This window comes from Rhineura floridana, chromosome 1, assembly GCF_030035675.1.
Source record: "Rhineura floridana isolate rRhiFlo1 chromosome 1, rRhiFlo1.hap2, whole genome shotgun sequence".
Classification (NCBI taxonomy): Eukaryota; Metazoa; Chordata; class Lepidosauria; order Squamata; family Rhineuridae; genus Rhineura; species Rhineura floridana.
The window spans coordinates 205,866,410-205,889,653 of record NC_084480.1 but is presented as its reverse complement, the minus strand read 5'-3'; the positions used below and the strand labels follow the sequence as shown (position 1 = coordinate 205,889,653).

The 23,244-nt window shown below is 42.0% G+C and overlaps 1 protein-coding gene across 1 annotated transcript in view; it reads right to left on the bottom strand.

Annotated features, from left to right (window-relative positions):
- The window catches only part of GMDS (GDP-mannose 4,6-dehydratase), a 539,446-nt gene that overhangs the window by 139,929 nt on the left and 376,273 nt on the right, over positions 1-23,244 (bottom strand). Inside the window, exon 8 of the mRNA XM_061590696.1 lies at positions 15,273-15,391. Coding sequence (XP_061446680.1) covers positions 15,273-15,391 — 119 coding nt within the window. The remainder of the gene's footprint in view (positions 1-15,272; positions 15,392-23,244) is intronic.

The following is a 23,244-nucleotide window of genomic DNA, read 5'->3' as shown; positions in this document are numbered from 1 at the left end:
ATAAATTCCTATGGGGCTGCTTCTTAGGCTGCAATCCAATACACACTTACCTGGAAGTAATTCCCATTGTACTCAGTGGAGCTTACTTCTGAATAGACATGTATTGGATTGCAGCCCTAGTGAGCGAAGTAAATAAGAATTAAGACTGCTCTTTTCAATTACTGCCTAGGTTTCAAAAGCAATTCCAGACAGTTTGATAGTGTAGTACTTGCTTCTTCAGTATATTTCAACAGAATAGGGATCACGACAAAAACATTAGGTTGTCTCCAACAGCAGTCATACTCAGAGAAGACCCACTGAAATTAATGTACATGACTAACTTAGGTCCATTAATTTCCAAAGGTCTCCTCTGAGCAGAACTTAATTACCCATAGGAACCTCAGAAGTGGTACTCAGTTCCTTCTACCCCTCAAATCAGTTTTCATTATGAATGCTAGGGGTGGTAATTATTAGATAGCTCAACACATTTTTCAAGGTACTATAAACTATATTTTATAGTTCAAAATACACTGTGCAGTAATCACTTCGATGGAAAAGCAATGCAATAAAATATTTGTAAACAAGGCATTTGGAAATAAAAGAAATGCTTATCACAAGTATCAGGACACATAGCTTAAATAGGAAGTAATTTTTCAGGCTAGTGAGTTTGTCACCAATTATCAGCCAGATTAACCACCTCACTGGAGTTTAGTGCATGCATAACAGAATATTATTGTACACCACAAAGTTCTGCATGGGGCTTTTCTATCATCAAAATGAAGGGATTTCAAAAATAACCCCCACTTTAATGGCATGCTTCCTTCCTTCCTTCCTTGTTAATGTTCAAAGATGCTTAATTGTTCTGCAAAGGACCAAAATAAAAGCCCAGTCTTGAGTGCATGCTTACACTTCAATTTAGCTCAGTTGCTATTAACCACAGGATATACGTATTAGAAGACAGTAACCAGGTTGCAGACCAAAATGCATGAATATTCCATGTTAAAAAAGGGAGATTTCCCAAATCTTTTCATTGTTGCATTTTGGTTATGTGGATAATGCCCTAATGCAATACAAAAACTGGTTTCAGAACAAATTTTAGACAGAAAATAAATATGGTATGATATTCATATTAATCTGACATTCGGATTGAATTACTACTTACTTAGTACTTACTAAACGAGAAAGCACAAAAAAGTAGTAGGAGAAAAGCAACAGCCCCCCAAAATCTAAAAAGCAGAATATGTAGCTCTTGTAACAATGTAATTCCCCAATTGCAACTATTAGTTTTGAAATTCTCCTATAAAAGGAAAATGACAGCAGCAACCACAAAGAATATTCCTGTGCAAGCCACGCATGTTAAGTCAATGAAGTTTTGCTTTTGATTTAAATCAGATAAGGATTATACTTCAGCGCTAGTCAGTCGTTCTGTCTCTTCTCATGATGAAAATCACGTGAAAGAGAGTGGAGGAGTGCTAGTAAGTCCTGCTGCCCTGGCGCATCACCTGCCACTTGTTTACAACCACTCAGAATTCTAAATCATGTTGACAGCTTCCATGAATGGAGGAGGTTCCCTGCCAAACAAGTTCAGCCTTCAACTCATGGAGGCCTGTAAACAAGGGGAAGAGGGAAGGGCTTGCCCATGTTCTCTCTCACATGATTTTCATTATATAAAGGTGTTCAGTGTTGGGAACAAAGCCAAAATGAATTGATGTAATTTATTACTTCTAGAGACTTCATGAACCAGCTAGTAAATGGCAATGTTAGTCAATGTGTCTCATTGTCACTGATGGCACTGCATCCAGGCAGAGTCTTACAGGTTTTATGTTGTCTAGACTGCCTACTACTTGGCCACATCATCCTTCCGGATAGCCTCTGTGTGGGACACAGTTGAAATATCAGAGCAGTGTACATATTCATCCACCCCCCTTTTATCCTCACAACATCCTGTAAGGTTGATTATGCTGAGAAACAGTAAGTGGCCCAGTAAGCTTCATGGCTAATTAAACCTGGGTCTCTCAGGTCTAATACTGTAGGCACTATCTTGATGCAGTTTTATAGTTAATTACTATTGATTCTACTACTACTCTATTATTGTACTCTCAGCTAGGTTTATAGATGGCTCTCAACCTTTACTCTCTTACACAGTGTTGCATATCCTCAAAAATGGCTTTTCCTTGTGAAACTTTTTATAACCCTTTAAAATATTTCTAGGCTGCTTTCCTCAAAACATTCACAAACAGCTTACACGGAATAAATGCATTTACTCTGAAAAATAGGCTAATCATGACAATTTCAGGCAAGGAGTGTAAAATGCATATGAATGTGACTGTATTTATTGCTTTTCCATGTTAATCTCAACCCTTCAAGCAATGAAAACTTTTGCTGCAGATCTATATGTAGAATTATATTTAAAAAGAACTCATAAATCTTTCCATTGCCCATATAGGGCCCCCTCCACCTTTATCCAGACAGCAGTCTGCTAAGAACTCTTGAATGCTGCAGTGGTTTGAGGCTATCCTTATAATCCAGCTCTGATTTAATAAGATTAATGACAGAAAATTAGTCAAGACAAGTGTTTGCCTGTTTGGTTTATCCTGTTGGAGTTCAAATGAGAAGAGGGAAGTGTTTCCCCACCATATTACTTAATTAGTAATATGGCAGAAGGAAAAGAGAAACAAAAAAGTGTAATAGTTACAGGGGGAAAATATTTGTAGCTGAAAGGCCTTCCTGTCAGTGCAAAGAACTGAATTAGAATTACTCTGAGTCTTATCATTCCACAATTTTCCTTGGCACTTGCTGTGTCAAAAGAAAAAAAAATCGAACTAGATTTCAAAGATGAAAGTCTTATATACAACATTGCTTACATTTCACTTGTCAAAATGTTCTTTTCTTCATTGTTTCAGACCAACACAATGAAACAGTGTTACTTTGAAATAGAAGATACAAGGCTAATTTTGATGCTGTCACTGTTAGTGTAGCTTTACAAATTAATACACTGAAATTAAAGTGACACATGATATAATGGATCTCAGTAGTTTAAGACTAGTGATAGAGAATACTTAAAAAACAAGTAAGGAAACATGCAAATATATGGCTAAGGGGTTTCTGTGTATTCCCTTCCCACTTTTTTTTACACACTCTCCTATTTATACACATATAACTCATTCATTGCTCACATGCTATACTCATAGCTCTGGACCAGTGCCTGGACTCAGTGGTGGACTGGATGAGGGCCAATAATCTGAGTCTCCAGCAAGAGCCATTGCGGGTTGGTAGTCCCACAGTTTGGATAACTGGTCAATTGCCTGCTTTGGAAGAGCATGTACTCCCTCGGAAATAGCAGGTTTGTAGTCTGGGGTGCTCCTGCATCTATCTTTTTCGCTAGAGGCCCAGGTGACCTCAGTGGCTAGGAGTGCCTTTTACCAGCTTTGCTGGTAAGACATCTGCAGCCGTTTCTGGACCAGGATAGCCTGACCACTGTTGTTCACGCACTGGTAAACTCCAGGCTGGATTATTGTAATGCACTCTATTTGAGACTGCCCTTGAGGTTGCTCCGGAATCTGCAGCTGATGTAAAATGTGGTGGCGCAACTGCTCACTGGGGCAGGGTATTGCCAATGTCACCCCGCTGCTGAAAGAATCGCACTGGCAGTCCATTAGCTACCGGGACAAGTTCAAGGTTCTAGTTTTGGTGCACAAAGCCATACACAGCCTGGGTCCAGGAGAATATCTGAAAGATTGTCTTACCCCTTATATACCCAGCTGATCACTGTGCTCTGCAGCTGATGGCCTCCTGCAGATACCATCTTATCAGGAGGTCCGTTCCACACAACATAGGAGTGGACCTTTGGTATTGTGGCACCTACTCTTTGGAATTCCTTCCCCCTAAATATTAGATAGGCACCATCTCTGTTATCTTTTCAGCACATACCGAAGACCTTACTCTTTCAACAAGCCTTTTAAGTAAAAACTTTATCCCAGTCTGCATCTGTGTTGGAATTGCTTTTTAAGGTGTTTTAAAAACTTTTTTTTAAAAAATGTGTTTTAAAGAGGCTTTGTTTTAAGGATGTTTTAAAGTGCTTTTAGTGATTATGTTTGCCTCCCTATACACCAGGGCTAGCCAACTGGATGCCCTTCATATATTGTTTGACTACAACTCCTATCACTCCTGGCCATTAGCAATGTTGACTGTATTCATGGACTTGGAGTTCCACAACATCTGGAGGGTACCACACTGGCTACCCATGATATACACAGAATAGCAGCTGACCCATATGCTACACTTCCTGCCATGGCATACAGCCCCAGCTGTCCCTATGTGGAGTGCTCTGATAGCCTTCTTTAGACCTGATAAGTTGGAATATCCATATACAACACACCTTAGCAATTGAGCCAAATGACTTCAGAGGGTTCATTTCAAATCACCTAAATATAGAGGGTGAACACCACATATTTAGTGGTGTTCTTCTATTCATGGTGTTTGTCTGATGACAGAAGGCTCTTTGATCCAGTGGAGGCTTATGTTAATGGAATAGGGGAGAAAAGCAAGAGTGACAGACCTTCCCACTGCAAGTTCCTCCCAAAATCTGCTCAAGAAGGCTGGGGGACACTTCAGAACAGCTTGGGAGGTGGTGCAGGAGAAGATCAAACTGCTAAAAGAAACACCCTTGCTCCCAGTTCTACTGATGGGAACTTTTGCTGGATCAAAGAGCCTTCTGTCGGTGGAAGAACACCACTGGATACAATCCAGAGTTCTTGCAAAAAATAGATAAATTTCAATTACTATAGCCTATGTTTCAGAGCTTGGAAGTAATTCGTTACAAGGAATGAGTAGGTAATTCCTCTACGTTTTGATTGTAATAGAACTAGGAGTAATTTTATTACTTTTGTGAAGTAATTGTAACGTTTCCAGCACTACTTTTGGGCAGTACTTGGGTGGGGGGAGCAGGGAAAGCCTTCTGCTCCTCTGATTTGTGGATTAAAATTATGTGCCTCAAACTGGGCTTCTGTGCAGTGTCGCTGTTCCCTCATGCTCTGTGTGTGGGTAGGAGGTGACGAGGGAGGAGGTGGAGAGTGAGACGGGGTGGAGTGGAGAAAAAATGGAAATTTTACTCACTGTGAATTTCTATTTGAAGATAGGGCTGGAGGGCATTCCTCAGTAGGGATGACTCCTCCTGCTGGTCGTGACAGGTAGGGTCTCGAAGCTTCTTCGTCTCCTCTCCTGGGGGAGGAGTCGTCCCTCTCTTCAGACTGAACTGACAGAGCCAGGAGCACTCCTCAGGCCCCATATCCACAACCATTCAGACATCCCTAAAGTGGAAGCCTATACTAGGAGTTGCAGAAAAGTGACAGCCCAACACAGAGTGCTGGGGGGAAAAGTCACACAGGAAGGAAGACACACAATACTAAGCAACGTGTGGAAATGTAAGGCGCTGGCAGAAGCCCCCACTCCAGAAGGTCGAAGCAGAGAAATGAGAGGTGGGTGGAATGTCCTCCAGCCCTATCTTCAAATAGAAATTCACGGTGAGTAAAATTTCCATTTTTTCTAGATAGGGCTGGAGGACATTCCTCAGTAGGGATATGATGGAGCAGTGTACTAGAACCTGGCATGGTGTCTTGACTGACATGTTCAGCAGGTCCAGAAACCAGGGACGTTGAGGCCAATACGGTGTCATGAGAATAATTTCCGCCTTCAATGTCCGAACCCGCTGGATTGTGCATTGTATCAGCCCGAATGGAGGAAAGGCGTACAGGAGGCCTTGTGGCCACTGCAGAGCGAGGGCGTTTGTGCCCTGAGCCTGGTGACACTGTGTTCTTGTGAAGAACCTGTCTAGCTGTGCATTTTCAGGTGTGGCAAAGAGATCCACTACTGGTTCTCCCCACCTGTGCACCACTTGTTGGAAAACTGCTGGATTCAGCTGCCATTCCGCCTCCCTGACTGCTGTCCTGCTGAGCCAGGCAGCTACAAAGTTGTTTGTGCCCGCCAGGTGTTCGGCCTTCAGAGAGGCAAGATGCTGCTCCGCCCATGTGAACAGACGCTACACCTCGAGCATTAAGCCCTTCGATCTCATGCCCCCTTGTCTGTTGACATAAGCTTTCACAGATGAGTTGTCGGTGTGTATGAGGAGATGACTGTCCTTGATCTCTGGTGCAAATGCCTGCAGGCCCAGCCTGATGGCCCGTAACTCCAATACATTTATATTGAGCTCTGCCTCCATTGTTTACCATGTACCCTGGGCTACATTGTGGTCCAGGTGAGCCCCCCATCCGTACAAGCTCACGTCTGAGGTCATAATTATGCGTGGAGGATCTTCCATGCTGACCCCTTGGACCAACCCTCTGAGGCTCCAGCCACCACCGGTGCTCTGTTCTCACTGTCGGAGGAATGGAGACCGAGCATCTGTGTCGTAGAAGAATTGCCTCCTGGTCGGGCAGAAGGATCTGTTGTAGCATTTTTGAGTGAAATTGGGCCCACTGAACTACATCGTATGCTGAGACCATTGACCCCTAGAGCCGGGCTAGACTCATCAAGTCCATTTCTGGTGATGACACCACTTCCCAAAGCAGCAGCTGAAGTCTTGAAGCCCTTTCTTCAGTGAGCCTCATGTGGAAAAAAAGCATGTCCAGGACCACCCCTAAGTGCAGAATAGTTTGGGATGGGGTCAGCATGCTCTTCTCCAAGTTCACTATGAAGCCCAGCCCCTGGAGCCATGCCACAGTGAGATGGGTGTCTGTGTGTGACCCTGGATGGTGCTCTCACCAAGATGTCATCCAGATAGGGATGCACACATACACCCATTGTTCTGAGATGTGCCACTGCAGCAACCAGGACCTTGGTGAAAACCCTTTGTGCTGAGGAAAGGCCAAAGGGCAAAGCCCTGTACTGGAAGTGTCTGTTGTATGAGAACCGGAGAAAGCATCTGTGCTGTCTGCGAATTGGAATGTGTAGATACACCTCAGAGAGGTCCACAGAGGTCAGCCAATCTCCTTTTCTTAGGGCTGCAGTGATGGAATGAAGGGTTTCCATTTTGAAGTGTTTCTTGGCCACCCACCTGTTGACCTATTTGAGATCCAAAATAGCGCTTGTATCGCCATTTTTTTTTGTTTACTAAGAAAAAAATTGAATAGACCCCTGATTTCCTCTCTGAGGGAACTACAGTCTCTATCGCCCAAATGTTCAACAGATGCTATAATAATAATAATAATAATAAATTTTATTTGTTGGTCGCCTATCTGTCCAGGTTAGTGGACACTCTAGGCGACTTACAATAATAAAAGCAGTACATAATATACAACATAATATACCAGCAAACATAATCATAATCAATTTAAAACCAATTCCAGTTAAAACCTCATAACAATTAATCCTCCCCAATTCCATAGGCCCGCCTGAATAGCCAGGTTTTTAAGGCTTGGCGAAAACCCATCAGGGAGGGAGCATGTCGGAGATCAAAAGGAAGGGAATTCCAGAGGGTGGGGGCCACAATCGAAAATGCCCTCTCTCTGGTCCGCACCAGTCTAGCTGTTTTAACCGGCGGGACCGAGAGAAGGTCTTGTGAGGCTGATCTTGTCAGGTGGCATAATTGGTGATTCTGGAGGCGCTCCTTCAGATAAACTGGGCCGAAACAGTATAGGGTTTTAAAGGTCAACACCAACACCTTGAATTGGGCCCGGTAGACAACTGGTAACCAGTGAAGATCTATTAACACTGGTGTGACATGGTTACGGCGACGGCTGTGCTTAATCAAGTGTGCCGCCGCATTCTGTACCAGCTGTAACTTCCGGACCGTTTTCAGCGGTAACCCCACGTAGATAGCTTCCAGGTAGCGCAGGTGCTTCTCCGGCTTTCAAGACCTTGGTGGGTCAAAACTGGTCGTGTGGAATTTGAACAAACTCTATGGCATATCCCATGGACACCGTGTCCAACACCCATTTGTCTGAGGTGATGTCTCTCCAGCGGGGGGCAAACTCTAGAAGCCTTGCTCCCACCCCGCGAGAGGCCTCTGGGAACTACCAGTCAGGAGGAGGGGCCCTTTTGGGCACCCTTCTAAGTCCTCCCTGAGAAGGAGGTGCCTCCTGATTTAGTGGAGGAAGTGTGCCCACCCCCTCTGTCTTGTCTGCCCCAGTGAAGCCTATTGGAAGGCTGACTGCGAAATGTAGAAGGATGCCTTGAGGAACAAAAAAATTGGTTCTGCCTGCCCTTCCTCTTTTTTAGCCATAGGGAGTGTTCTTTTTGTCCCTGGTTTCCACCAGGTGAGCCTTGAGGGGCTCACCGAATAGCTTAGAACCTGAGAAGGGTAGGGCAGTGAGGCGAGTCTGACCCTGTGTCTACTGCCCATTGCCTGAGCCAAATGTTACGTCGTGCCATGGTGGAGGCAGCCATAGACCGCACCGCAAATTGTAGGGCGTCCATGGATGCATCAGCTGACAAAGCAGAGGCATATGCCACTTTCTTTAAACCAACCTTAACAAATTTTGGGACATCGTCCCGTGCACCCAACTCTTCAGTCCACATAAAGATTGCTCTGGAAAAAACTGAGGAAGTGGCTGCTGCTCTGAAGCTGCCCACATCTGCTTCAAAACTCCTGCGAACAGCCCCTTTGACTCGCTTATCGCATTGGTCCTTGGGGCCCCCTCCCCTTCTGTTGGGATCACTGTGGAACTTGCAAGGGCAGCAATAGGCGGGTCCACTGTGGGAAAACGCAGCCTTGCCATGATCCTTTCAGCAAAGACATAATGCTTCTTTGCCCACTTGCCAGGTAGCCTTGATTTGCATGGTGATGACCATTCAGCATCCCACACGTCATCAAATGCCTGGGGAAAAGGAACAGTAGCCTGCTTGGTGTCCATGGAGGGGGAAGCCTTTTTAGCTCCTGCCAAGGCTGACTGGGTGGATGCCTCGCATCCCACCTCTGTCTCTGGCAGCTGCAGCACTCTGCGTGCCTTCAATAGGAGTGGCTGAAAAACCTCTGGAGCGAAAAGCCTAGGTTGCGTCTGGGTCACCTCTATGTCCTCACCAGACAGCTCCTCCTCTTCCCTGTCTGGCTTGAGTAGATCTTTGGAGTCTGACAGCTCCACCTGTGGGACAGGGGCCTGCATGGGCAACTGTGCCTGTGCCTGCTGTGCCTGAGCCATCGAGGGTGAAGAGCCTGTGTGGGTGGGTCTGGGCAGAGGAGCGCCTCATTAACCCCCCAGCCCGCTGCGACCGAGGGGATCCTTATCACCGACAGGCGCTACCTTAACTTGCTTGCCGTGTGTTATAGCAGTGGGTGGGGGCGAGCCCCCCCAACTGAAGACTTGATTGGAAAGGGAAGAGGACCTGGAATGGCTGTGTTGTGATGGCGAACTGTCATGACCGTCCTCCCTGCTGGAATCAGTGGAGGGGGATAAGCGCCTCAACTTTCCCCTATGGGAGCGCTTCCCCGAGTGTCTGCGTTTCTTACGTTTAAGGGCGTGTTGGAGAGAACCACTGATTTCAGAAGTGATAAACTTTTTAACCCAAGTCATGAACTTGGGAAACGGAGAATGGGAGGGAAAACATCCATACCTTCTTCTAGGAGATTCATCCCCCCGCTGTCTACGCTCAGGGACTGAGAGAAGACTGGTTGCCGTGACTCCTCTATGTCCCTCACCTCCCCCACGTGGCAGGGCTCTTGGCGGGAAGGCGGGGGGGGGAAGCAGGTGAGGCCATGATATGGCAGCCTTGACTCCCTGACGCTGCGGGAAGAGCGCGTGAAGTCGGTTCAAAGGCGAGCTGCCTTAGCGGGTGCCACTCAACCCCCTGCTGAGAGACGCTCTCCAGCGACGAGGCAAGCCTTCTTCTTCCAGTAGAAGCGGTGGGAGGAGGTGTGTGTGTGGGGGAGCCAGAAGCCGCGATCCCACTAAACGCGAGCGTTGCAGAAATGCGGCTACGTGGAGCGAGGGGAGAGTCTCCCGTCTGAGCAGCTGCTGCTACTGCTGTTACGCTGCAGCTAGCAGCGCTCCGCCCATCTTCGACCTCCGTTCCAATGCTGGGGAACCCAGCCGGCTTCAGCCAAACCTCCTGAGCCCCAGACCTGCGGGGTGAAGGCAGGTAAGGGGAGGGAAACAGGCAGGGAGTAAGTAAGACTGACATAAGGAGAGGAAAGAATTAGTATGTGTAAAGACGCTAAGAAAGAGAAACAAAAAACAAAAGGAAGAAGCTCTGAGAGTAGAGAAGAGAGAATAAACACCCAACCTTCACTGACTGCAGGCAGGGCTGGTCTGGGGAGAGGGACGACTCCTCCCCCAAGAGAGGGGACGAAGAAGCTTCGAGACCCTGCCTGTCACGACCAGTAGGAGGAGTCATCCCTACTGAGGAATGTGTTCCAGCCCTATCTAGCAAACAATTGGTTAAAAAAATGGATGGTGGTGGTGAAGAATGGAGGGAAAAAGGAGCTGGTGGAGGGCAAGAACATGGATAAAGGAGGAGAAGGAGGCAGCAGCAGAATGGAGATAAAGAACTGTAGAGGTGAAAGATGACACATGTGTGTGTGTGTGAATACTGTGTTTGCACTTCGTACACAAAGTGGTCTCCACCACCCTCTCTGGCTACTGTGCTGCATGTGCAATATTTTAACTTTTTTGCATCTCAGGGAAAAATGCTTGCTTGGGTGAGTGTCCCTTATTTGGTGGCAGGGCAGGGTCCGGGTGGTGGTTAAGTGAGAGAGATTATGCTTGCTGGCTGAGGGGGGGCGGTTGCACTTGGTTTGACGTGCAGAAATCTGAGTAGTGGCCTCTGTCTCCCTTACCAGCGGAGAGACCACCATTGCTATCTTATGGATAAAAAAAATTATTCTACTACCTCTGTATGTGTGTGTTTATTTTTAATGTTGTTTTAGGCTACTTAGATGTGCAGCAGCCAAGGCCAGCACCTTGTAGGCACTTTTTTAAAAAAGTAACTGAAATGTAATCGTAGTGATTACTTTTGAGAAAAAGTAAAGTAACCAGTTACTTTCAGAGCAATTGTAATTGTAACGGTACTAACTACTTTTTTGGGCCATGTAATTGTAACTGTAATTTATTACTTTTTAAAAGTAATCTTCTAAGCTCTGCTATGTTTATGTCAGTTTTTGCTTTGTCAAGATTATATTTTAAGTATAATGGGAAAACTCATGGGTTGTATTCAACCAAGTCCTACTCATAGTAGACCCATTTAAATTAATGAACCTGTTACTCATCTCTATTAACATCCATGGATCTACTATGAGTAGGATTAGCACTGAATACCACTCAATATGTTTAAGTGGATATTTCCCCACCCATAGTAAATGCTCTAAAAGGTTCTCCAGGGCTGGATTTGTCATTTCAAATGTATATATTGATACCAAAGTATCAAACAGTAATAACACACTGTAGTGTTTAACGTTATGACATAATTGTTTATAATTTATTTATTTATTTATTATTACATTTATATACTGCCCCATAGCCAAAGCTCTCTGGGCGGTTTACAAAAATTAAAAACATTGAACATTATAATGTCTCTGGTTTAACAAAAAATGTACTATGGTGGCAATCCAAGAACTAAAAAGACTATGTGCACACCATTGTAGTCAGTTATTTTGTTGTAGAAACTCTTCCATTAGCACTTGTGCAACAGCTTGCAGAACTGTAAGTAATGAACTCATTTCTCTCATGTAACTTTGGATCAAACTCTTTTGTCAATGCATGGTTTCTTTCTGGCCACATCCACACAAGACATTTATTCTACTTTAAACAGTCATGGCTTCCCCCAAAGGATCCTGGGAAATGTAGTTTGTGAAGGGTGCTGAGGGTTATTAGGAGACTCCTATTACCCTGACAGAGCTCCAGTGGCCAGAGTTGTTTAACAGTCAGCCCCTCTTCCCAAAGAATTTTGGGAACTGGACCTCTGTGAGGGGAATAGTGGTCTCCTAACAACTCTCAGTACCCTTAACAAATTTTCCAGGATTCTCTAGGGGAAGCTATGACTATTTAAAGTGGAATAAATGTCTCGTGTGGATGTGGCCTCTCTCTCTGTCTCTCTCTCTGTCTCTCTCACACACACACACACTTACTTAACCCATCATTTTGTGAAGGTAGTTTGCTTATTGCAAACTTTAATGATAAGAACAAATATAATTACTAATGGGGGGCAGAGCCCCCCTGCTTGCTTCACTTGCCACCCCCACCCCCAAACACATAGACGCAAACCTAGGCACCCTCACACACACACACACACACACACACACACACACACACACACACACACACACAGGGACTCTGTCTCTCACACGCTGCCCCCCGCCCTAGGCACCAACACTCCCCACCCCAACCCGCTTGCCTCAAATGTTGGGCTGCTGCTGCTTCCACCACCACTTTCCTACCTGCCCAGGCTGCAGCCCTCCCACCCACCGCAACATGCATGGCTTCCTCCAGTGCTGCAATGGCCTCCTGGTGCTGCTGCTTACATGGCCTCCTCTGGCACTACAGCCTATGGGGCCTCCTCCTCTGCCACCACAGCCTGTGGGGTTTCCTCCTCTGCCACCACCTCCTCCGGCACCACTGTTGCAGCCTGTGCAGCCTCCTCCATCATTGCTACCATCAGCTACCACAGCCTTCTCCAGCGTTGCTGCCAGATAGCTCGGCCAGCAGTCTTTGCCACCTCGCCCTGCCACCCATATCACATCGCATGATATCATGGTGAGGGCTTACATTTTTATATATAGGAAGAAAAAAATGAGCAGATCTAGTTTTTCCTAATAAATTCTACCACAAGTAGGATTCACAGTAGGTTAAAATAGCAAGCAAACTCTAAGGCTGCATTTGCATGCAATGCTAAGCCTTAGTTTAATATTATGTCTACAGGCCTCGGGCTCATGCACTCCCCCCTGCTCTCTTCTGGTGCAAATAACTGCAGTTTCTTGTTATATCTGAACCTGGAAATACTATGGTTAGTGTTAACGATGGCTTATTCATACAACCCAACTTCAAACTTTAGTTAATGATCCTGGCTTGCTTCAGTTAACCATAGTTAATACTAACCAGTTTGTTTGGGTTCAGATATAATAAGAAACCATTTTGGTTAGTTGATTTGTTATACACCATGTAGGATTTTGTGATGAGCTTAATATGTAGCCCCTGTCCTACTACCACTTTGGTGGTTTACATTATATGTAAGTATCATATTAAAATTATATTAAAAGATGATATTAGAATATATAAGTAAGTAATAAAAGTAAGTAATACAAACGGAAGCTTAAGTTGCCAGTATCCTACCCAACCCAAACCCTATTGAGAACTCCAGGACAACCAATGACCTGGAAGAAACTGCAAATGTCCCAAGGCAGCCTGAAATGGCTTATCTCCTTGATCCTTTATTCTTCCCCTTTGCCCTCTCCCCCCACCCGATGGCCCCAACAGTTTAGGTGGCAGTGGACTTGATGTGAAGTCTAGAGTGTCTCTACAAGGATCCATTTGGCTGTCACAAGGTTCTATCATTAGCTGTGTCCTTGGGAGGAAAAGAGATCCAGTTGCAAGCAATGTCCCCGCAGATAACCAGGAGGAGGAGGAGCTAGCAGTGAGAATGTAAGTCTCTTAGTCTCCTCTGGACCCTTTTTGGGTTAATAGCCCTCGACCTCCTTAAGCTCTTGTTCACTTGCCCAGCTCCAGGACAACCTGGCTCCTGCTCCAGCACCTAACACTTGAGTCTAGATCAGAGATTTACTTGCTACTGAATGTTGTGAAAAGCAAACCCAAAAACTGACACTAGGCTCAGAACAAACGAGGAAAATTCTTTTGCTCTTTTCACTCACTTGTCCACTGTTACAGTAATACAGTATATAGCTGTATACGTCTATATATTTATTGAATCTGTCAGGTTCTGATTCCCAAGCCAAACTTACTGGCCCTGTCAGACGTTTGCTAGCTGTACAAATTACTTTAAAGACCTAAAGAACAACCCTCACACTAGCATGATGGAAAGAACTGTGGCTTTCTTTTCTGACTTCCAGCTGAGCTTGGTATGCTTATGTATGGGGCCTAGAGAAGATACAGAAGGAAGAAAATTGAAAAAATAACAAACAATAAAAGTATAAATTACAGAAAGCATTTACAAAGCCATCCTGATTTTATTATCTGAACTTGAGAAGGAATTTTGTATTTGTAATGAAACTATGTGGAATATGCACTGTAAATATTCTGCACTGATGCTTCAGTGCTTTCATGGCTGAATACAATGAGAACTACAGAAAACACAGACTGAAGTTGGTAGATCTTACCATGGACATAAAAGAATGGGATAAATTTGTTGTGGAAAAGAAACCCAATTTTCAGGAGGCAGATCAAACACTGAGCATTCTGGTTGCTTCCCACAAAGGGAAATGTTATTTTGGGGAATTGAGGAGCATTGAAGAAAAGGCACAATTGACAACATGTACTTCAATGCTATAAACTAGCTTTAAATAGTGTGATTTTAATCACAAATCTAGATTTAATCATTCATCTAGATCAGGGGTGGCCACTCTGTGGCTCTCCAGATGCTGCTGAACTACAGCTCCCATCAGTCTCAGCCAACACAGCTCATGGTCAGGGATGATGGGAGCTGTAGTCCAGCAGCATCTGGAGAGCCATGGAGTAGCCACTCCTGATCTAGATATTGCTGGGGATTTGAACTGGAAAGTTCAAAAGGTAAGGTAATCAACTGGAAAGGTAACCAACTCCCATGTCTTACATATCTTCAAATCTGCCTCTTGCTGCATCACTATATTTAAATTCAGTGTTGAGTGACCTCTAGATCATACCATTTGTGCATTAAATTGTAACAGCAATAGCAAGGATGAGAAAGGCATGCTTGGTTTTTGTCTCATGCCTGTGGGAAGTCCCTTCCCTTGGTCAAAACCTGAGCCTTTCCTAGAAGTACATAAGACCCTCTAGGTTGGGCTGCTTTTAATGATTGGGATCAATCATATATGGGAAGCTATAGGTTTTCATATGTCATATGGCTTTTCAGATGACAAGAGCTGTCATTTGGTTTGGCTTTGGTCTTAATGTGGAAGTTTGAGCACTGTTACCTACCCCCCCCAAAAAAAAGTTCTTAGGTTCTCTTGTTCTCAGAATTCTCTTATTTTTTTTTCTTTTTGACAGCATACCTTCAAGTTCATCTGAATGGAAAAAATGATAACTGTATCAAAGGGCTCCAAGACATAAGTGGGAACACAATCCATAAACAGAAATATTACATCATATAAATCAAATAAAAGGAAGTGAATGAGAAATGGCCAACCAAAATTATTGTTTCTGGTTGCTTCTACTTACACAATAGTTTTTCCAATATGCTGAAATGCCTTCTCCACAAATTCACGGACACTGTGAACCTCCCCAGTAGCTATTACAAAGTCCTCTGGCTCATCTATTTGTAGCATTAGCCACATAGCCTGAAGAAAGATAAGCAAATCCCAGTTTAGTTCATCTGTTACTGCCTTCTCCTTTAACATATTTTATTGTTAAGTCAAATAGGACTGGGACAAAAACACCATTTGCCCATGGACAAATGGACAAAGAGAATGCCTTCTAAAGTTCTTAGAAATTTGAATACATGGGTGTGAAGCTTCTCACTACCAGAGAGGTGAAATTCTTCAGCCCAGCACACTTCTTATCCTGCCAAATGGCCTTCTTTCCAAGTCAAATTTATTAGTTGATTGTCCACCGTTCGTCTTAACACCTTAGGATCAATGAAACCAGCCACTGGGCACAGCAATGATGAGGGGATTCCATCTAAAGGCAGGTTTTTGGCACAGTCTTCTGCATATTAGTATGTATCTGAGATTCTGTCCCACAGCTCAGATCAACCTGTATTTCAAATATTTTCCAGGAGGTGGTACCTTCTAATCTTGACACATGTTAAGAGACTTACAAGAACATACACTCAGTACTTCACCTTGGCAAAAAAGTCAAATTATAGTGGTTTTGCCATGTTTTTTTAAAAAGTTGCATGACACCCTTGTTACTGCAAAACCCAGATTCTGCAACTGGAATAAATGAAGAAATTGAAGCATTTTACACATGTCTTATTTGCTTATTTATTCCTTTTGTCTGCAGAAAATTGTATTTTCTGTGGCCAAATATACATGTCTAACAGTGTATGTGAAATTAAAAAGGTATTAACATAAATTTAAGTGATTCACTTAAGGTGCTGTTACTTGCTCTGCATTAATATAGCTAGCTAAAAAGAAAGGAAACAGAATAAATGCTTGGATAAAGGGCAAATGCAAATGCTCATAGAATTCTTTTTCTAAATACACAAGAAGTTTTAAAATGAATTAGTAACACATATCCTCTGTCATCTATTTTAATTGATGGCAAAGTTGCATAACTGGGTTTGATACTACAGAGGCCATGGGGATATGCAGAGCGTTCAGTGCTAAATAGGTGAGGCAGATGAAAGGTGAGGAAGAGAAATCATGAATAACAAATGTCTTCAACATTCTGCACAGGGTCAGTAGATGAGCCAAGAACAGAACTTGGGGTTTCTGACTCCCAGTCTAGTGCTCAATCAGCTAGACCACAGTGTGCCCTGAAGTGATATCTGGAGAAAAACTTACCACTGTAAGTCAATCTAAAATGACTGAAATACTGAAATCCCTTAGTGAAAGAAACAGGGAGCTACCTGTAAGGCTGAACCCTTGTTTAATAAATAATCAGCATGCAAACACAATAATTCAAACTCTCCGCATATGGTTTAAAGGGGCTGCTATCTTGCAGGGTAATCCACAATGCTATTTGCATTGACCTTTTCACATCACATTTAAAGAAAACAACTTAGTAGGTCCCCAGATGCTAGTGGATACTCTGCAAATCAGATTAATATAAGCTCTGGGACAGCTCAGTTTCTTTTAGTAAATACCACCTGAACAGTTCAGATTTCCCTTACCCTTCTGTCAGCAATACACAGAGTTAAGGCATTCTCACAGAACTAGTGAGTTTGCCCGGTATTTTTTACAGCTAAAACATGTAGGTAAAGGTTTCACTAGTAAGCTGCAGGTCTATACCTGGAATAGTACCTTGGAACAAATCAGTCTCAAGAAATAGTTGGGCAAACCTATAAAGGATGTCTCATGATTTCTGTTCTGCTATCTCAATTGCATCATGATACATCAGCTTTTTGCTGGTCAGGAGTTTCTCCTCCCCCCTTTTATCCCCAGGCATTCCAGTCTAACTGCCTGATTAAATCCTTCACTGAAGGGATGTCTTAATTCCTAACTCTGATGATGTCTTTTTGACTCAGGAAATCAAAATTCATCACTTCTGCATAGATCTTTCACTTCTAAGAGGCACACCAGAATGAATAAGGGAAAAATACGGACACTGCAGCCACTGGATTTCCTCAGCTCTCTATATCAGCCTACTGTGTACTGTGATAATTGCTAGAGTGATTAATTTCAGATGTACTGATGTTTCTAAGACCAGATTCTAAATATCACCACTAAAATCCTTGTTGCTATGGAAATGGGAGGATGTTGCTATTGCCAAAAAAGTTATAACATAATTTATTTAGTTTCAAAAATAGAAAGATCCCAGATAGTTTTCTTTGAATGACATGGACAAGTCAACAGAAATTAGTGCAATTTTAAGTTTAAGGTATGAGTAAGATTAGAAACAGGACTTTTATCTGGTCACTATCAAGCCACTTTGTGCATTTTAGTAGCACTGCTATTTAATATTTTAAATCAAAAGTCAACACAAAGTCAATTATGTTTAAAGTCTAAGCAAATAAACTCAAATGAACCCACTAATACATTTTCACTGTGCAATTATTCCATTCATTTCAGTTATACGTGCTGCCGGAAAGCAGTTCCTGGATGAAATGGGGCAAAGGTATGACACAGATGGTAGAGAATGGCATACCAGTCTTTAAAAATTGCTTCAAAATATGCTCCACTAATTTAAATCAATTTAAATTTCCAGACCTAAAGCCCAGGACACACAGCAGCATTCCATTCTCTTCCATGCAGAGTATTATTCTGCATGTGCATAGGGATTCACCATGATGACATGTACAGAGTATTCTCCTGCTCTTCACAGAGATTAGAAAATGTGTGTGCATAGGGCTTCACTGGATTGCAGCCACTCTGTTTAGAGTTCAGTTGTAAGGCTACCTATTAGTTCATTAACATCTCTTAGTGTATAAAATTAATTGCAAAGATGTTTGCATTTCTGCAAGACAAATTTTCCATGGGACTTCAGTGTATTCCAGTATGTATAAGATTGCAACATATGATGAATGCCCTACATTATTTCTGTATGATGTTCAAAACATTGAAGATGTTATGTTTTAATGTGTTTTAAAGTTTGTTTTTATGATGTTTTAATGTTTTTGTTGCTTTTGTGTGCCACCCTGGGCTCCTGCTGGGAAGAATGGCGGGACATAAATCAAACAACAACAACATTACATAATGCTGCTTCATTTTGATGTTTCTTTAAATAACCTTTTAACTGATATACTTTAAGTAGAATTATTTAACTAAAATACATATATTCAGAGTTTTGTTTACTTTGCTGTGCTTATTTCAAAAATGAACTTATTTTGTAAAAACACGAGAGAATATTAGTCATTATAAAAGGAATAGAAACCCTTTTAGAAAAAATATTATTATTATTATTTACCAAATACCAACACATGATTTTAATATGGTTTTTAAAAATTATTCTGTAAGTAAAAAAGCAACAAGTGTTTACCAACAACAGTCTCTTGTTCTGGAGACAATGTCTAAAGAGAATCTAATTACAGTACATTTTATTGCATTTTGACAGCACACACCAATTGTTTATATTGTTTAGTCATTCAGTACATCTCATTAATAAATATATAGTCAGATAGAAATCTGTACTAAGCACTTCCATAAGTCAAAATCCAAAGAATTGGTTCTCTCCCAACACAAAGTATTTAAAGTTCTTGATCTGCCAATTTCTTGGTTTATATTGTACAAGCTTCATGCTCAGAACTAGAAAAATAATAAAATATTGTCGTTCTAGATTTATTTGCCCTTACTAAATGGTTTACTGATTTTAACAGAGGGGAAAATCTTTGTTTAAAGTTCCACTGAGCATAATTAATGGTTATTGACTTGCAAATGAAGAACAGGTGACATTCCGAATTAGAAGATAAATGGCCCTGTGTTCTTGTGTGATAATGGCTTAGTAATTGCTACAAAGCTGCAGCCTAGTGCATCCTATCATAATGCCAGATCATGTGCAGAACACAAAGGCCTCTGTGCAATAGGTATTCAGCCGTTCACCTCTTTATACAGCTGTACAATGATTTGGTCCATTTATTCTCTGATGGGGCTGCACAACTGAGGTAAAAGTTCAGCAGTTCTCACCTTCCTGTTCACATGCTGAACCCCCTGACCCGTGACATGGCTAGGCCTCAATCTGCGATAAAATCACTGCCCGAGTTTGGCTATCTTTTAACCATCATAAGGTCACATATTTGAACATTTTTTGTAGAGGTGAAGGAAGAGACAAAGTTTTCTTCAATTTCTCAGCAGAACAATCTAATGGGGTGGCAGACATTTATTTAGGTGTCCACTGTAACAAAAAGCTATTTTCTTATCATGTCTCATTACCAGATGCTGACAATGCTAATGCAAATTCAAAGAAATTAACTGTTCTCAGTCTTTCGTAATTAAATTGCTTCTTTAACAGCTTGAGTTTCTGGAAAGTTCCAAGTCTGTAGTCTGCCAAAGAGCTCTCATATATTATGGGCTGAGCATAATCCATAATCACATTTATTTTTCTTATGTGAATCAACTTAGTTTTCCTCTAGAGGCTCACAGCAGTACTGAAACTGAATCTGTTGGCAATGGAAGGGTACATAAGTCTAGCATATGTGTGTACTTTCATAATAATTTGATTTGGACTTGGGTTCTGTGTAACTACACTGGTTGTGAGCATTTTCTTTACAATTAAAAAAATTCCTCTAGTGATGATCACAAGCAATATTTATGAACTTACAAGATTCTAAGCCTTGTTTTGTAAATAAATAACTTGGAAGAGGGTGAGGATGAGTATTCATTGTTGACCTAGGCAGAGCTTGGAAAAGTTACTTTTTTGAACTACAACTCCCATCAGCCCAATCCAGTGGCCATGCTGGTTGGGGCTGATGGGAGTTGTAGTTCAAAAAAGTAACTTTTCCAAGCTCTGAGAAGAGGACATTTTCCTATGGATATCACGGCGGCATTGCAGGTGGTTTGCAGTTTAAATGTTTTGATGTTGGGTGTCAAGTGAATATTCATGCAGGCCAACACCCTTCAAAAATAACGTGCTTTCTGTATTGTTCACACCTGGGTTACTGAAGGAAGTGAAAGAAAACCTTGAACAGGATTACTCTAGTCAAACCATACAAATTCTACACATGCCTATTATATTGTGGGTGGATGTCTCACACACACACACATACACACACTGCAGAATCTGAAGCAACTATAGCTATGACTCACTAATCCAGCATCCCAAGAAAAAGCACTTATTAACTATGCTTTCATCCATTGAGTACAAGTCTTGTTAATCAAGGCTGAGTTTAACTTCTTAAACTAAGCATTTAAATGCTCATAGTAGTAAGGACATTGCACTCTTGTACAATGCCTTCCTTATGGTGCTATTTGTTTGAAACAAACAAAATAAAAATCAAATCAAAACCTGAAAGTAGTCATCAGTCTTTACTGAGACAGAAAATGATCATTTAAATTAAAACAAATGAATGTTCAACATCTAATCCTTTTTTTAGCTTTAAGAGGTACTGAGATTTCAAATCTAATAATACGCCATGGTTAAACATCTACATATAATTTTGGTATATTTAACTTTTGAAGTTGAACATTCTAGAAAATTTAACTAAAGTTTTAAGAATATGTCCATGCTTGTTTTAATATCTCATTAATCCAATTAGCAATAGGAAATAAAATAATTGAATCAGATTTATATTAAAATTACACTTGAAGAATATATTCAAAAAACCACTTTCCATCTGGCTAGCTAGCAATGTGTGTACTTCTTTTTCAAATTCCAAGCTCTGCAAAAGAATCCAAACAATTTTACAAGACTATCTGTTAGCTTCTTCATCGCAGTAACTTGCTATACATAATCACTTCAGGCCACACTTGCTGGAGGATCATTCTTTTTGCTATTTGAAATATTCTGAAAGGATCCTTGATATATACGTCAATAGTCCCTAAATTGTACCACATATATAAATAAAAAACAGATTTGTGCAGTATGTTGCAAAGACATGCTCAGTTTTACAACATGTATTGCTCACAGTCATGTACATATGTACTATTTGGATTACTGTTTTAAAAATGAAAATTGAGTGAATAACAACACAGAGAAAAATGCAGCTCGGCAAAAGCAAGGATGTTTCTTTAGGGAGGGAAGCCCCCCCTTCTGATCTTTCGGAACAGGCAAATGAAGTAAAGAAAAGTAATACAAATTTACTTAATATGCAATTTAAAATTGCATATTAAAATACTTAATATGCAATTTAAACTTATATATATCTGATAATACCTTTACCATGAACCTTTCCCATCCCAACTGAAATGTACCCACACCCAACAAACCAGGGCTGTGGAGTCGGTACGTCAAACCTTCGACTCCGACTCCTCTATTGTTCTACTGTCCGACTCCAACTCCTTCATAAATGGCAAATGTATATTATTTATTTATTTTATTTCTTATCTGATTTCTATCCCGCCCTTCCTCCCAACAGGAGCCCAGGGCGGCAAACAGAAATGCTAAAAACACTTGAAGACATCACAAAAAGACCTTAAAATACATTAAAACAAAAAATTTAAATTATTAATTTTATTTTGAAGCTGGACTCGGGAGTCGGTACATTTCTACCGACTCCGATGCCACCCAAAATTGCTTCTGATTCCATGACTCCGACTCCACAGCCCTGCAACAAGCCCACTAAAACATGAAATGGCACCCTGAACACAAGCCTATTTATCAATGCTTATAGCATGGCTCTGTTACAGAGAATCGTGGAAATAACAGAACACTGCTGAGCATCCTGATGTGTCTTCATTAGTCAGCCATGGACAGTAGAAGCCATTCACAACACTGATCAGGTTAATGTATGTGTTTGGAGGTGAGTAGAAGTGGGAGTGACAATGTGAGAGGCTTCAATCTACTAGTGGGAGCACTATGCCCCAGACAGCTGTGTCCTCCCACTCCCAAATTCCTGACTTTTGCAAAATATGGTAAGACTGATCCTTCAGTGTGACAGCACCTATTATCTATAATAATAATAATAATAAAATTTTATTTTTGAGTTGCCTATCTGGCCGAATTAACTGCCACTCTAGGCGACGTACAACAGCACAATAAAATACAATATATCTGAACTTCCCTGCTCATTAGTGTTAAGTATCTTCATTGTATTGTTTTCAGCACCTGCTAAAAACTACTTTGTTTAGGCAACCCCACCTGGCCTAACCTCTTTCTGCATGCCAATTGCTTTCTCTCCATTAGGGCAAATGGCAATAATAAAAATCCTTGCACTTGAAAATGATGATTATACAGCCAGTGTGACCAGCGTGGATTTTTCAAATTCCATAATGTTAAACTGAAAACACCCCCATGTCATTCTGCTGCTTCCCATAAGCTCATTTCAAAACAAAGCGTTACAAAACTTATAGTCCTTAACTCAGGAACGCTTGCTTAACAATCCTCTAAGTTTTCATAGCGACACACAAAACACTCAGGGCTTATCCACACGGCAGCTTAACTTTGTACTAAAATCACTGCTTTTATAATCGTAATAGATTTTCAAGGTCCACACTTCTTGCTCAAAGGTAGCTTCCAATCCGCTGTTTTCCATTCACACACACGCTCCTCTGGGAAGGATTAGTGGCTGTTTCCTTGTGGCCCCATGCTCTGTTGTTGGAAAGAAAGGAACACCCAGATTCAATTTGTTTACTCCCAGTTCAAGGCTGAAGCCGGGAGAGCGCCTGGGTGTGCAAGAAAAAATAAAAAAAAATGATAAGAAAAAATGAAACTGACTAAATCCCACTCCCCTTCTCCATTGTCCAAGCCTGAGTGAAAGGCGGATGGGGGGAGATGAGTGAAAGGCAAAGTAGGCATTGGCTGTGACAGTTTTTGCGGGTGGCAGAGAGAGAGGGAGCTCAGGCAATGGGGAATAAGAGAGCCCACCCACTAAAAAAAAAACATGAAAGCAAAGCGCCTATAAGGAGAAGCGCAGCACAGCTGAGATGACTTTTCCTTT